We start from the raw sequence: 15,253 nt of genomic DNA, 5'->3' as shown, positions 1-15,253 counted from the left end.
TAATGAGGCGTGATGAGTGCGGATTTGGCCCTCCAATGATATTGTGACACATGACACATCGGAACAATTAGGTGACACCCGAAACCACTTAGTCAACAACTTGCCTTAGCCAAGTTGATGGTGTCCCACCTGGCGGCCTGGCACAGGCACGAACTGGCGGCCTGGCATAGGCGCCGACTTGGCGACTTGCGAGACGTGCTCGTCAACAAATTCGGCATGCATATCCTAACACTCCCACGATCCTTGGAAGTTGGCCCACGTGTCGAACGATCCGGAGGGTGGTCAACGTGCATGGCGGTTGCCTCAAGGAATCTCAGACCACTTAGACGACTTCTCGAAAATCTCGGATGCGGTGCGTGAAGCCCACGCCAAACAATACCTATATAAAGGCACCAACTCCAATGGCATAGGGGGCAAGTAAGCATATTCTAGCTCTCATACTTTGTGAATTTTAGCTTACAGTCTACTATGAGAGTATTGACTTAAGCATCACGGCGACCTCGTCGGGTTAGCCACCCTGAGTCCTTTGACATTGATTCCTTGCAGGTCTCTACAGAACTACGAAGCTCAACAATCAATCCAGCTCACCACTAGGCAGCTCGACCCTCTGGTTAGCTCGGCACCTAATAGGCAGCTCGACACTCTAGTTAGCTCGTCACCTAACCTGCCTAACTCGACCCAGTCAGCTCATCACCTAACCTGCCTAGCTCGGCCCAATCAGTTCGACACCTAACATGCCCAGCTCGGCCCAGTTAACTTGGCACCTAATCTGCCCCCAACTCAGCCTGGTCAGCTTGGCATCCAAGTCCTCATCCAGTAAAAGTTCACTTTGGCCTCTGAGTCATCAACCACTTGGAAGCAGACCAAATGATGAGGTACTTAGCACAAAAAATTGATACATCACCAAAAATTGATTCATCAGTTGGCATCGTCTGTGGAAACGCTACAAAAAACTAAGTTTTCATCCTCTAAAAGGCTAAGTCATCTTCTTCTATAAAGCTAAGTTCCCACCTTTTAGAAACTAAAAGCTCTCACTTTCTAGTTTCCATTTTTTATGAACTCAAAGACTGTAGGAATTTGATAGCCAACAGACTAAGCAGCTCTACCAACTTTATTTCAACTCAGATACAGCATCATCAGTCCTCTTCGTGAGGTACCCTCTACAAAGATGAGCTCTTCGTGGCTTCCACGAAAGTATGCAGCCAAGAGACTGCATGGATGCCCCTGTCGGTCAAGCCTTCCAAGGATCCCGTGCGAACTAGCGACTTAAAGTCAGTAGTGCTGCCCCCGTAGGTCGAGCTCCTACTAGCTTCTTGTAGGAGTGGGTAACCGACGTCACTAACGAGGCTGATGCAGTGCAGCCGTAACTTTAAGGTGCCGAACTGATAAAAAACCTCGGCACCACATAAGATCCAATCGCCTCTTCGGCATGGGCAAAATCAAAGATCAAGGAGAGTGGACTACAAGTCGCTCCCAAAGCCTAAGGGCTAAAGTGTCGAACTGGCAAAGACTTTGGCACCACATAAGACCTAGTCGACTCTTCGGCATGGGCAAAATCAAAGGTAAGGAGAGTGGAGTGTGAATTGCTTCCAGAGCCTAAGGAATTGAATCGACGCTTATGAGCTCATCGAATTAGTCATGTTAGGCCAAAATGAGCAATCTACTCCCTTCATCGAGTTACTTTCAGCTCGGGAGTGGGGGAAAAATGATGAGGGTGGATTTGGCCCTCCAATGATATTGTGACACATGGCACCTCGAAACAACTAGGTGACACACAGAACCACTTAGGCAGCAACTTGCCTTAGCAAAGTTGATGGTGTCCCACCTGGCGGCCTGGCCCAAGCGCGACTTGGCAGCTTGGTACGTGCCGACCTGGCGGCCTGGCCCAGGCGCAAACTGGCAACCTGGCCCTAGTGCGACCTGGTGGCCTGGCATAGGCGCCGACCTGGTGACCTACGAAACGTGCTCTCCAACAAATTCGACATTTATATCCTAACACTCCCACGATCCTTGGAAGTTGGCCCACATGCTGAACGATCCGGAGGGTGGTCAACGTGCATGGCGGTTGCCTCAGGGAATCTCGAACCACTTAGACGACTTCTCGGAAATCTCGGATGCGGTGCGTGAAGCCCACGCCAAACAATGCCTATATAAAGGCACCAACCCCAATGGCATAGGGGGAGAGGCAAGTAAGCATATTCTAGCTCTCATACTTTGTGAATTTTAGCTTACAGTCTACTATGAGAGTATTGACTTAAGCATCGGAGCGACCTCGCCGGGTTAGTCACCTTGGGTCCTCTGACATTGATTCCTTGCAAGTCTCTAAAGAACTACGAAGCTCAACAATCAATCCAGCTCGCCACCAAGCAGCTCGACCCTTTGGTCAGCTCGGCAACTAATAGGTAGCTCGGCCCTCTGGTCAGCTCGGCAACTAATAGGCAGCTCGGCCCTCTGGTCAGCTCGGCACTCTGGTCAGTTCGTCACTTAACCTGCCTAGCTCAGCCCAGTCAGCTCGTCACCTAATCTGCCTAGCTCGGCCTAGTCAGTTCGGCACCTAACCTGCCCAGCTCAGCCCAGTTAACTCAGCACCTAATCTGCCCCCAGCTCGGCCTGGTCAGCTCAGCATCTAGGTCCTCATCCAGCAAAAGTTCACTTCGACTTCTGAGTCATCGGCCACTTGGAAGCAGACCAAATGACAAAGTACTTAGCACAAAAAATTAATACATCACCAAAAATTGATTCATCAAAACGATTGCTCCTAGTCAGTTGTCACAGGCATGGTGTTGCTCATTGGGACATCAAGCCTGATATAATGTGTTTTTTAGTTGATCACATACAATAGATTGAAGCTTGATAACTTTGGTTCAACCGATTGCTTTGACGAGGTTCAGTCTATGAGGGGGATCACTAGGGCTCTGACCATGTTGTTCCAGAGGTGCTTTTTGGGAGGGATTACAATGAGGTTATGAGATGGTGGACTTTCGGAGTGTGTGGATATATCGTTATGTACATAACTTTGGCCTGAAACTGAATCCTGCCTTTTTGTGGTGATTTTGCGGTGGAGATATTTGATGTTGTTCTCTGTGCCAATCTTCAGCTTTTGGATCTTCCATTCCGTTTCGCCGGCAGCCAAGGATCTTCTGTAGGAGATGCTTTGCAAAGATGTTTTCAAGCTATGAGATATTCCCTAGCTATAGAGCAAATACTAAGTCCCCCCCCCCCCCCCCCCTTTTTCTCTATATATCCTCCACTATTGAAATTCCATCAACTTGTCACAAATAAAGGATCCCTAATTTTTCCTCGTCTATTAGTTTTCAAATGTTGCTCTTCGAGCTTTCATAAGCATTTTGGGTAACTACTATTATTCTAATAGAACATTTCTTAGCAATTGCTAAGGCCTTGTTTGGCAATATTTTCATTTGTTCCTATTCTTTTACAAATTCCTGTTCCAAAACAAGAATTTTATTTCTTGTTCCTCACGAGTACTAGATACATTTGGCAGATTGTTCTTTGAGAACGAATTTTTGTTCTAAAAGAATAGAGATAGCATTTAGATAATGAAACTATTTCTTAACATCAGTTTTACAAATCCACCCACATTAAGCCTAAAATTAACCATAAAAAACACATGTCATTGTCATAGCGATGTTTTCATGTTGTCACCACCTAATCATTGATCACTTGAGGATCAATACAAAACAAACAAAAAATAAAGCAAAAGCCCAACATGCCATGATGCAACAACACCCACAAGCAGTAATGGCTACAAATTGATCCCTATTTCGTGCAATTAGTTCTTTCGCATTTTAACATATTTGCCACCATCATGGGGTATGAATTGGTCTACCCAAATGAAATCATTTTCATGTACCTACTTATAAAAAAACTTTATTATGAAAAGGCATAACAATCCAACACATGGATAAAACACATAACAAAGGATAATCTTCATGATGCTCAATATATAACAAGAGACATAACAAAACACAATGATAGGATTAGAGAAGAAACCCCACCCATTCGACATAACATATAACAACCGATGGGATTAGAGAAGAAACCACAACCATTCGGAAAAACATATAACAAATGCAAACAAAATAATAAGAAAAACGATTTTAGATCGCATTGGTTAGAGATTGTTTGGAACTCATCTTTGCAGTGGGAGCAAAAATTATTTTAGGAGAATTTGGCCAGAGAAAAATGTTAGTTTAAAATAGAACACATGATACAAAACCAGGTACAGTGACGAGACAACATACTTGTTGATGCGTTCCTGACTAGAAATGTCGCTGATACTTTCTATCGTTCGCTCGCCATCCTGTTGGAGCCAAGGGAGTCCCTCCTTTTGAGATTTGTAGCAACAAGTTGGAGGAATTCACTATCGAACAAAAATGTTTGATAGGGCTTCTTTCTATCATTTAGTGCGAAATACTCAAAATACCCCTTCCCTCACGTGTGAGTCATTAACACGTGTTCGTTAATAGGGGTGAACGTCGTGAAAATTGCACATTCCCTAGGAACACATTCTTTGGGAGCACCAATTTTCCACTCGAAAAGAGCACATCCTTTGGGTGCTGAGAACACCTTATTTTTATTTTATTTTTCTTGTACCAAACACGTTTCTACTCCCTGAGAATACCAGAAACGCATAAAACGTTTTCACAAAACGTTGCCAAACAGGGCCTAACTTATTTTTTTCTTTTTTTCTTCTAGAAATGAAAAGCGAGGGTTCAAATCTGTTGGGTGTTGCTGAGAGCGGTGGAAGGTGCATTCGATCACTAGATCCACCTCACTCGATGCAGCGTTGAAGATAGAAGAGAATGAATAGTACTTTATCGTAAGAAAACATCATAAATGATAAATATGGCATTTTAAAAACTAAATTTGTTACATCAAATAATGAAAGGGAGGTAACTGTATGATTTTTCAAAATTATAGGGAAGGTATTTGTTAAAGTCAAAATACAGGGAAGATTTTTATGATTGTCGGAAACGTGAGGGGAGGTTTTTATATTTTATATTGAAAAAAACCAAAATATTTTATAACTGATTTCAACTCACTGATTTTGGTTTTGGTTTGATTAATTTGTTTTTTTTTTTTAATGTTTTGGTTTCGGTTTGGATTTTTTAAATTAGAAATTCAATTAATTGAAAAAATCAAAATAATCAATTTTTTTTTCATGGGGCTACACAAGAGGGGGTAGCTAATCCCCTTTCCCTTAACCCCGCAACCACTGATGGCAGCGGGATTTGATCCCAGGTCTCTACTCCAACTGAGCCACCATCAAAATAATCGAATTTTGTTATATAATGTATAATATATAATATAATATATTCTTATGAAACATAATATATTATATATTATTATATATAGATTGAAATTTGGTTTTAACTGAAATAACCGAAAACCGAATAAAAAATTTTGATTTCGGTTATTTCAGTTTTTTGCTAATTCAATTTCAATTAGGTTTTCAATTTTAATTTTAATTTTTAAAATTCGAACCGAATAAACTAAATGCTCAGTTGCTCACCCGTTATCGCTTAGTACGGACGTCCAAGCTTTTGAAACCAAAAAAATCCCATTTTGACTCTAAAATTAAGCAGGAGATGAGGAGAATCCATGACTAAAAAATAAAAAAGATAAAGAAAAAAAATTAAGAGAGAGAGAGAGAGAGAGAGAGAGAGAGAGAGAAAGAGAGAGAGAGGGAGGGACAGAGGATATCAAGAAGTCAGCTACAATTTTGGTTATTAGTTGACAACTCGGAATCAGAATTAACTGTCTTGAAGTTGAAATAAATTCATTCTTGTTTTTTATTTCTGAAACATTCAAATCGGATTCTCCGGCTGTGCATTTCCTACACAACTATTTCCTCCAACCCACAAACGTTTCGGAGCATTACACGCAAAGATGTAGGAAACCAAGTCTTTGGCTTTCTGAGAGCTCCTATCCTTACATCTCCATTCCATTTAATGCCTTTAGTGATCTCTTCCCGAAGCTCCGTCTCTCTCGGTTCAACTCTCCCTCTCTGTAGAACCAACAGGGATTATACATTTTCTTTTTAATAATCCTTAATTACGGTTTAATTTAATTGGAGATCATAAGTTTTTTTCGTAAATATAACGGGAGATTGTTGTCAAGATGATTACGCATATGATGATGGAAGATAAGACGAATATCAGACCTCTGGTCTTAAAATTCGGGCTGGCATTGGCAATTTCTTTTGCCGGGTTTCTCTATTCCCGTATTAGAACCACCAGAAGGATTTGTTGTTCCTGCGCTCCTCCCTTGCCTCCAGGTGGTTTCTTCTTTCTTTCTATTAATTTTTATTTGCTTTTTTTTTTTATTTTGTTTTCAGTGAGCTTATGTAAATGGTCGATAATCCAACAAAGTTTGTTCTTGTTGAATTTAGCCTTGGGTGATAGCAGCAAAGTTCACTCAGATGGAAAAGCCGGGCTGAAAGTAGATATTCGTTCCGTGCAAGCAACGCCCCATTCCTGTAGCCATGCTTCTATTGTATTCCAGAACTACGTACGTAAGATTTTTTTTTTTAATTACTAATCTGTTTTCCCATAGACACACCATTAATTTATTCTTCTGGGGCGGAGCAAATTTTTTTAATTTTAATTTTTGGAGTTTCTGCTGGTCTTTTCTGCATAGTTTCAACATTTGGTTTTAAACCCTGATAATGGATATTTTATGTTCTTAATTTATTGGGATGAAACGAGTTAAATATGTTTCCATGCATGTTTCTTTCATTAGCCTTGTTATATGTGGTTATGGGACAAAATGTATGTCTATCATAGGAAATGGCATCTCATCAGAAAATCACCTCAGATAATTACATTGTTAGCCTCTCTCCAAGAAGTAAACATCCTGGGGATGAAGGAGTGTTGTTGCCAGAGTTTAATGAGCTTGTGCTCAAGGAGTTTGATCTAACTGCCTACAGCAATTCTGGGATTTCTCCAAGGAAGGATGTAGAGACAAGTATGGAATTTAAGAAGGCAGAAGACAAGGATGAGACTGAGCAAGAGATCCTCAACCTGAAGAACATGGTCAGATTTCTACACGAGAGGGAGAGGAACCATGAGATTCAATTGCTTGAGTACTGTGGCCTCAGGGAGCAGGAGACTGTTGTGATGGATCTCCAGAATCGGTTGAAGATTAATAAAATGGAGGTTAGGTTTCTCGATCTCAAGATTGAGTCCTTGCAGGCCGATAAAAGGAGACTGGAGCTACAAGTGGCCGATTATACAAGAGTAACGGCCGATCTTGAATCTGCAAGAGAAAAAATAAAGCTGATGAAGAGGAAGATTAGGTCCATTTCAGAGCAAAGCAGGGAACAGCTTTACATTCTTCAAAAGAAAGTCGCATACTTGGAAGATCAGGAGCGAATGGCTGTCAATAATGATGCTGCAATCCAAGAGAAACTGCAGAGATTAAAAGAATTAGAGGATGAATTAGTACAACTCAAGGAGGCTAACTTAAGATTGCATAGTGAAAATTCCGAGTTGGCTAGTAAGTTGAAATCTACTGATCAAATCCTTACCTCTTATATTTTGGAGAAGCCTGCAGAGGTAATTAATCACGCACTTTCATCCATTAGTACTACTTCTGATCTTCAATTTGAACGTAACCATTAATTATTATATATATATATATATATATGCACCTCTTCATTATGAAATGATGACTCTCTGAATTCCGTGCAATATTGCAGACCGAAGCGATGCGTGAAGATAACAATCAATTGAGAAAACAAAATTCCGATTTAACAAGTGAGCTTGAGAGGCTCCAAACAGATCACTTTGCAGATGTGGAGGAGCTGGTCTATCTCCGGTGGGTGAATGCTTGCCTACGATTTGAACTGAGAAATTATCAACCTCCACCTGGTAAAATGGTAGCAAGGGACCTAAGCAAGACCATGAGTCCCAGGTCACAGGAGAGAGCCAAAGAGCTGATACTCGAATATGCAAATTCAGAGGGGATTGGTGGTAAGGGCGTGGTGACTGATATCGATTCCGAATTATGTCGCTCATCATCTCAGGCCTCCATTGCTGATTGCAGTGAATTTTCTTGCGACACTCAACCTTCCACCAAATCCCACACTTCGACCAAAAGGAAATTCCTTCACAAGCTTAAGAAGCTTGTAGTGGGAAAGAAAGGTAATAATAGCAGTGATCGGCCGACTAGTTCATCATCGACGACGTCGGACAGAAATTTGACGACTATTACTAGTTCTGCATTTATGAGATCACCTGCCCCCAGCACATCTGAGGATATGATGGGAATTTATTCTTTCGACACCCTTTCTCCTTGCCGTCTCTCAAGTAGTAATTCAGCAACCTCTTATACAGTAACAGCTGTAACAGAAGAAAGAAATGAAGAGAGGAGTGAAGTAACTCCATCTCGTAGCAGGTCAAGGTCATCTTTGGATAACGAAAGATCAAGGACTCTGAGCCTCGACGATGTTGAATTTGTTCGGAGAATGAGAAACAGTACTCATGAAGAAACCTCATACAAGGGAATTGTTCCAAGTGATGAGGATAGAGCTCGTGGTTTTGCTCCAAATTATACGCTTCTTCATCATGACCAAGATGATGCACTGGATAAATTAGAGCTCATGAAATTTGCAGAAGTTTTAAAGGCTTCTCGTGGGACCTTGTTTTTGGGTTAAATATTTAAACAGTTAAATGCGGTGTTAATCTTTGTGCGTAAGTTATGCGTAAGCGTGCATGAATTAATTTATATTTGTATTTTTTTTTTTTGAAAAATAAAGAAAAAACGTAAATTACAAGGAGCCAGCACTACAAAAAGCTCAAAAAAAAACCCTACAAAACAAACAGAAACCTTTGCATCTTCCCAAACTAAACCTCTTCCTCCTCTTCCTCCTCTCCCTCTACGGCTCTACCCCTTCCCTCTAATGTTTACTACCACTGTAGTATCCACATAGAAATCTACGAGCCTTTGTAACTTTCTACTGCCAAAGGAATATATCTCCCCGAATTTCAAGCCCTCACTACTTGCCAAAAATTCTTTTTCATCACCGTCAACTCTTCGATCTCTCTCTCTCACACCTTCTCGATCGGCTTCTTCCTCAAACCTTCGGAAAGCCTCTCTATAGGTCTAGAGAACTCCTTACCCCAGAAATGTAAACCCAACCACTTTGAACATCCTTCTCTACACTGGTTCTATAGTCCTAGGCACCTCTTCCATTATATATTGCATCCCTTTTTTACTCTTCCCTTTGAACCAGAGGATCATCCACTGCCATAATCCTGGGCTGAACCGTCTTCTTTCCTTTTCTCCCCACTGAAATCGTGGCAACAACCTCCAATTCTCCCTCATCCAAAATTTGACCTAGAAATTCTTTTCGCTAACTCCACCCAGTACCATAATCTCTCCTGTGTCAGCATGTTTTTTACACAAGGTTCAAAATTTCAATACACCTGTTTACAAGTGTTTCTGATGAATCCCTCTTTTTTCAATAATATTATGTATGAAAACCTCCCTAAAATCCATATTTTGAAAAGAAAAAACATAAAAAAAATTATAAAATCGTATGCTTTTTAGTGCCAATACACCTCTGTCAATACACAGGGGCGGATCGGGATCTGCTCCTCATACGTATGGGCATATTGATACTTTGAACCTTCATCTTACAAATCATCCTCAATCCTGCTTTCGTGGCCAAAACGGAGTATAGTTTAGCTCGTCTGGAGGCTGCGTGGCCGCTTTCAGGCGGTCCGTTTATACAGAGAATTTACTTAATTATTACCAAAGCCATCTTAGACTGTATAGCATAAACCAACCCTTACATTCGTTCAGTTTTGTGGCTTAATACAATGTGGAGTATGTGATCAACCGCTGAGACCCACTTGGTGTGGTTGTTGCGTGGACCTTCTGGATTAATTAACAATGTGGAGTATGTGAATCTCTCTAGGCCAGCATGCACCTTCTGGATTAATTAACAATCAGATCATTTAAGGGATAAATCAAGTGTCAAAAAAATTTCTCACTACTCATTTAACGTGCTTTCAATGCTGTATCTACCTGATCCCAACTGTTTTTTTTTTTTGATACTTGTAGACCCCTATTCAACTCCACCACTTAAACCAAAATTCAAAGGACTGGCTCATCCATTAATTCCCTGAAATTGAAAACTCTTTGATGGCTTGATGGGCGAATATTTTCGAACTGGTGCTGTCTCTCCACAACACCGGAAATGATGCTGTGCAGGTATGTTCTTAGAATCATTATTTATATAGGCGTTTTTCAACATTGCGTCAGCATTTTATATTTACTAGCAACATTAAAAAACAAAAAGAAAATGTAAAAAGAAAAAAGAATATTTTCTCCCTTTCCTGGTTTCCAAGACGTGATTTAGGGTATTTTTTAGCATATTAATTAAGACTAATTAATAGGGTAGATTTATTGGTCGAGGTCATGGCACATGTGGACCAGTTCTCTTATATATGTAACTGTTTGATTGGTCAAGGTCATAATTAAATATCACTGTTTGACCGAGGGAGGACTTTGGGTTGAAAAGTAAGGGTAAGTTTAAGAGAATGCCAGAAAAGTGAGGGGAGTTTTAGATGATAATAACAATGTTGATCAGATGGTTGCCTGTCTTAAATTTCGTTAAACTTTTTTTTTTTTTAATTATTTGTTCAGTCCAATATCTCACAGATAAATACATTAGGAAGGGCTTTAATGTTTAAACATACAAAAATCCCAAACTCTAGTAAGTAGCGTTTCGGTGGGTTTTACCATATTTTGGACCTTGTGTAAAATTAATGGTTTATACAAACTTGTGATCGGAAGGGGAGGTGGGAATAAATACATTGGGGGAATTAATTCTGAGATAAAATGGACTGTAATATAAGTAAACAACCATGCCCAGATCAAAGTCAAACAATTATAACAGACCACGTACGATAGATTAAACATTTCCAGGTTGTCCAATTCAGTGTTAGCTAGCTAGCTAGATTTTAGCCAGGTGGCTAAAGAGAAAACCCAAATCTCCAGATTTATTACAAATTAAAAGATAAACAACATTTCAATCTTCCTTTGGTAAAAATACTAGACAACAAAAGGAAAAGGTTATATAATTAATTATAACGAAAACATATCGATCAACACTTGAGCTAGATTATTACAAGCTCTTGCTCTAAACACCCAGTATAGTTATCCAACAAGGGAGATGCCCTGTAAGATCAATGAATCGGCGAGAACCTGATTTGCAGCCTGAGATGGGTGGACGCTGTCCCAGAACACGTACTGGGTTGCATTGGAGCATGTCCCCGGTGACTTGGGATTGCATAAAAACGACGTCGTCTCTATGGTTCCAGTTCCACAGCAGCCCCTCCTTGCCTCGAAGAATCCTGTCCAAACACCACCGACAACCATGTGAGATAACTTGGACTATATATATATATATATATATATATATATAGTTGCAGGGGATAATGGTTCACTATTTACTTAATTATATAGTCCCATCTGAATCAACCATTAAAGTTGATAGTTTGGACAAATTTGACGGTTTGTGTTCATTTGACATTCTATAGTCACCATCAAGTTGGCTGGTTATATATGGCAGTATGATAGTAATACAAATTAAAATATTAAATTAAAGCTGTCGCCAGACCCATATATTTAGAGACGATAGGCTATAGCAATATACAGTCATAACTAGTCAATGCAATTCATCATGAAGGTGATCGAGAATATAAAAAGCTCAACTTCCTGGATGGGTCAACATATGGTTTCGTTAAGAGATGGTTTATTTTTCAATATTAAATCCCATCAACTGCATTTTAGAAAGTGGGGTGTGCTCAATCTCTGAAAGGAAATGGCCCCCCTTTGCCACAGCTAGCTGGTGCTGGTGGTGTTTCAGCTATCACCTATCAGCCGTGGACCAATTTGCAGTCAAACTCTCTAAGATTCAATTAAAAGCCAAATTCGTCTCTACATAATTAACCTTGTTAAATTGGAAATGAGAAAATCAGTTTCTTTAGGCAGTGTTTGGAGCCCATGCCGTTTTCTTGAAAAATGATGCCACATCAATGTCAGGTCTGATGTTTGGTTATATGTTTTTTCCAAAAACATTTTCTTAGACCATTTCTTGAAAATCAAAATAGGTATAGTCCGAGAAAACTTTATTTTTGGTGTTTTTTTCCTTTTTTTTTCTTACTGTTTTTAGAGATGTGGCATTGAAAAATGCCTAAATAATCTCAGCAAGATCTAATCCCAAATAAAAAATTTAAAAAAAAAAAGTTTTCTGAGAAAATGCATGGCACACAGGCACAGCAACTGCCTTTTCTCAGAGCAGAATAAATCGGGATATAAGTAGGTGCAGTGTGTGCATCAATATATACCATATTTAGAAGGAGATTGAATGAGATCATAGAGAGGCTTGTAGATGTCGAATATGGCAATCTTGAGGTCAGTGTGTTCCTTCTGAAGCTTGGTCACAGCTGCATTGATCTTCTTATTGAAACCCTGGGCATCCGTGTTGATCCTCGAGATACACCCGTTGTCTCCAAATCCGAACAGAGTGATTGTTGCTGGAAGGCAACCCAAAGGAGGGAGTGAAGTCACCCCAATTCTTCTAGCTCCCAATCCATACAAGCTCTGTCGTTCAATTTTGTCAAACAAAATAATTAAGATTCTCGTTAACAACGAGTAGTACCATATAGGCATTAATATATGATTAAAACCAGCTGGCCACCATCACCACCGGATAAACGGAGTCATGCATGGCGATGGAAGAAGTAGCAATTAATTAATTAAGCAACGAACCTCAATGAAGTCGGAGAAGATGCCAGCAAGGTAGGATGAATACTGATCGGGAGTATATAGTTTGTTGATGTAAGGATTGACGTAATAGTTCTGAAGAAAGTCACTGGGACCGGCGCTCACTATGTAGAGTGAATCCTTGAGTATGGATGTGGCTTTGCTATTCCCAGCCACCTCCGCTAGCTTCCCCTGGTATTCCTTGTAATACTCCAACTGTTGAGACAACGGGATTGCGTGCTGCATGCGCATGTCCATCCACATTCATTCATAACGTAACCATTCACATTTCACACCCCGTTAATTAATCTTTCACACTATTACAGACTCAAATAGAAATATAGTTCATGCTTGTTTGGCTGATATGAGTACGTAGTACTGGTGCTTATATATAAATGAAATTAATTAATTTGGATCTTACACTTAAGAGAGATGTTTTGTCATCGTAACCAGATCCAGCAGAAGCAAAATTAGCTCCAATTAGAAGGTTCTTCCCCGATGCCTTGGGGCTAAGATACGCTGGAGGGTAAGTGCTGAAGCCCAGAGTTTCAGCTGCGAGCAGTAAAATTTCAGACAAGGGGTCACTTTTTCTTTCTTTCCTTTTTTAGACATTAATTGCAGCTCTGTGAGGCATCATAACATCAGTTGGTTTTAATTTGATGAGCACTATATATACATACATAACTTGCTACCACATTGACTCTTTTAGTTAAAAACCATTCATTCTCTGTCATTCTGTAACCGAGGAAACATTACTTGAATTGGTGATAAACCTCGTGGCCTGGTATGTTATCTCGTAAGAATTAGGGCCGCTTGGTTCGCGAGAATAGGGAGGGATATGGAACTGGAATTGGTCAATTGTTTGGTTGGGTGGAATTTGGATCCCAATCCACACTTATGGAATTCCCCCATCTGAGGGAATGGTTTTCTACGGAATGAAATTCCATTCTAGCTTATTCTAATTCCGGTTTTGTTTCTTATGTGAAACAAACGCGTTATGGGAATATATGGATTATTCTGATTTTGATTCTAAGGGATTTTTTATTCGGATTTCAATTCCAATTAATTTCAACTGCAAATCAAATAGATTCTTAGGGTCCTTTTGATTTATAGTTATAATCAAATTGGAATTGGGGTCAAAATCTTTTGGAATTGGAATTGGAATGATCTATTCCCATATATAGTCTGTTTGATTCAAACAGGAACCGAAATAAGAATTGGAATCAGCTGAAAAGGAAAGGAAGGGAAGGGAAGGGAAAAAATGGCCTTTCCGTCAAATGGGGGAATGCCATCTCACTAAAGATGGAAAACAGATTCTAATTCCACCCAACAAAATAGTTGAAACCAGAATAGCCATCCAATTCTAATTCAAGACCCCTATGCCGATGAACCAAACAAGCCCTTAGTTCAGTTGAACATCATATCAGTAGGATCATATATAGATTGATATGATTTCTGCTGGAATATGGCCCAGTGGGTGGCTGAAGGTGATGAATTTATAGGACAAAGCCGGGATATGCTGTAGGCATTACTTCCTATATCTCCAAAGTAGGCACCATTGATAGAATTACAGTAAATCTATTCTAAGAGAGAGAGAGAGAGAGAGAGAGAGAGAGAGAGAGAGAGAATACCAGTGATATCAGTGGCTAATTTTCCATTACAGAACCTCCCAGTGGCTTCATGGTTTACGAAATCTCTGCCGTAAGGAGGGTAATCAGCCTTGAAGATGGTTGCTAAATAGTCATTGTTCCCCACATCAACCGCCGAATCACCAAAGGTGATAATGGCCGGAACAAGTGCGGTCGATCCTTGCCCATACACGCCGACGACAAGTACTGGTGCTAAGATCAACAGGACTGGAATGCAGCGGATACCCATCGTCTCCGAAAGCTCTGCTTCCGATTAGATTAAAGAAGATTAGATTCAGAATGCTTCCTTCCTGTGCTCAGAATCACGCTTTATATAACAAGGAGACTGACAATACATGGCCCCCAGTTATAGTCCATTGAGCCATTAAGAGAGTCACTGGAGTTGTTAAGCATCATTCAAAGCATACAGCCTAAGCAAAATATACAGTGTTATCAACCATTACTACAAGCTAATTTGCCGTAAAGCAAGTTAATGGTTTCTACTTTCTAATGCTAACACTTAACAGTGTGTGGTCTCTACTACTCTCTACTCTACAGAGTTGGCATTAAATATGAGATTTCACTATTCCAACTACAAAGGCGACACATTATTTCGTACAGATGGGGGCTTTACATGGAAGTGGTTGGGAAGATGTCGCCGGTGATAATGAAAGTTGAAAACAACAAGTGCATCTGCATGTTGAAATCTGTAGAATTAATGCAGAGTGATGGAGTGGAGTAAGAGAACTGTGCCGCCCAGTATTCCGTGTGGACCCAATACAACCTGTTCATGGCCGGCCTGACCCGGGTTGTTCGGGCACGGTTTT

The 15,253-nt window shown here is 40.3% G+C and overlaps 2 protein-coding genes across 3 annotated transcripts; one reads left to right on the top strand and one right to left on the bottom strand.

Moving 5' to 3' along the window:
• The first annotated feature begins 5,624 nt into the window (after nucleotides 1-5,624).
• Nucleotides 5,625-8,804, top strand: LOC148847045 (protein CHUP1, chloroplastic-like). Of its 2 annotated transcripts, none has more exons than XM_088951633.1 (4): nucleotides 5,625-6,298; nucleotides 6,413-6,531; nucleotides 6,807-7,577; nucleotides 7,721-8,804. In XM_088951633.1, the coding sequence occupies exons 1-4, from the start codon at nucleotides 6,142-6,144 to the stop codon at nucleotides 8,675-8,677; spliced, it is 2,004 nt and encodes a 667-aa protein (XP_088807759.1). In that variant the 5' UTR covers nucleotides 5,625-6,141; the 3' UTR covers nucleotides 8,678-8,804. The 2 variants fall into 2 exon arrangements, with proteins under 2 accessions (XP_088807759.1, XP_088807760.1); XM_088951634.1 differs by having other exon boundaries at nucleotides 5,687-6,298; nucleotides 6,950-7,577.
• A 2,200-nt stretch (nucleotides 8,805-11,004) lies between these two features.
• Nucleotides 11,005-15,031, bottom strand: LOC148847044 (GDSL esterase/lipase APG-like). The gene is made up of 5 exons (XM_088951631.1): nucleotides 14,430-15,031; nucleotides 13,220-13,350; nucleotides 12,805-13,038; nucleotides 12,381-12,636; nucleotides 11,005-11,384 (listed from the first exon to the last, which is right to left on the bottom strand). Exons 1-5 carry the CDS (start codon nucleotides 14,674-14,676, stop codon nucleotides 11,188-11,190), a joined length of 1,065 nt encoding a protein of 354 aa, XP_088807757.1. The 5' UTR covers nucleotides 14,677-15,031; the 3' UTR covers nucleotides 11,005-11,187.
• Nucleotides 15,032-15,253: the final 222 nt, after the last annotated feature.

Source organism: Nelumbo lutea, chromosome 6 (genome assembly GCF_056320005.1).
Source record: "Nelumbo lutea isolate HS-2025 chromosome 6, American lotus-T2T, whole genome shotgun sequence".
Lineage (NCBI taxonomy): Eukaryota > Viridiplantae > Streptophyta > Magnoliopsida > Proteales > Nelumbonaceae > Nelumbo > Nelumbo lutea.
Note: the sequence above shows the minus strand (reverse complement) of the source record. Positions and strands in the feature narration are given on the sequence as shown.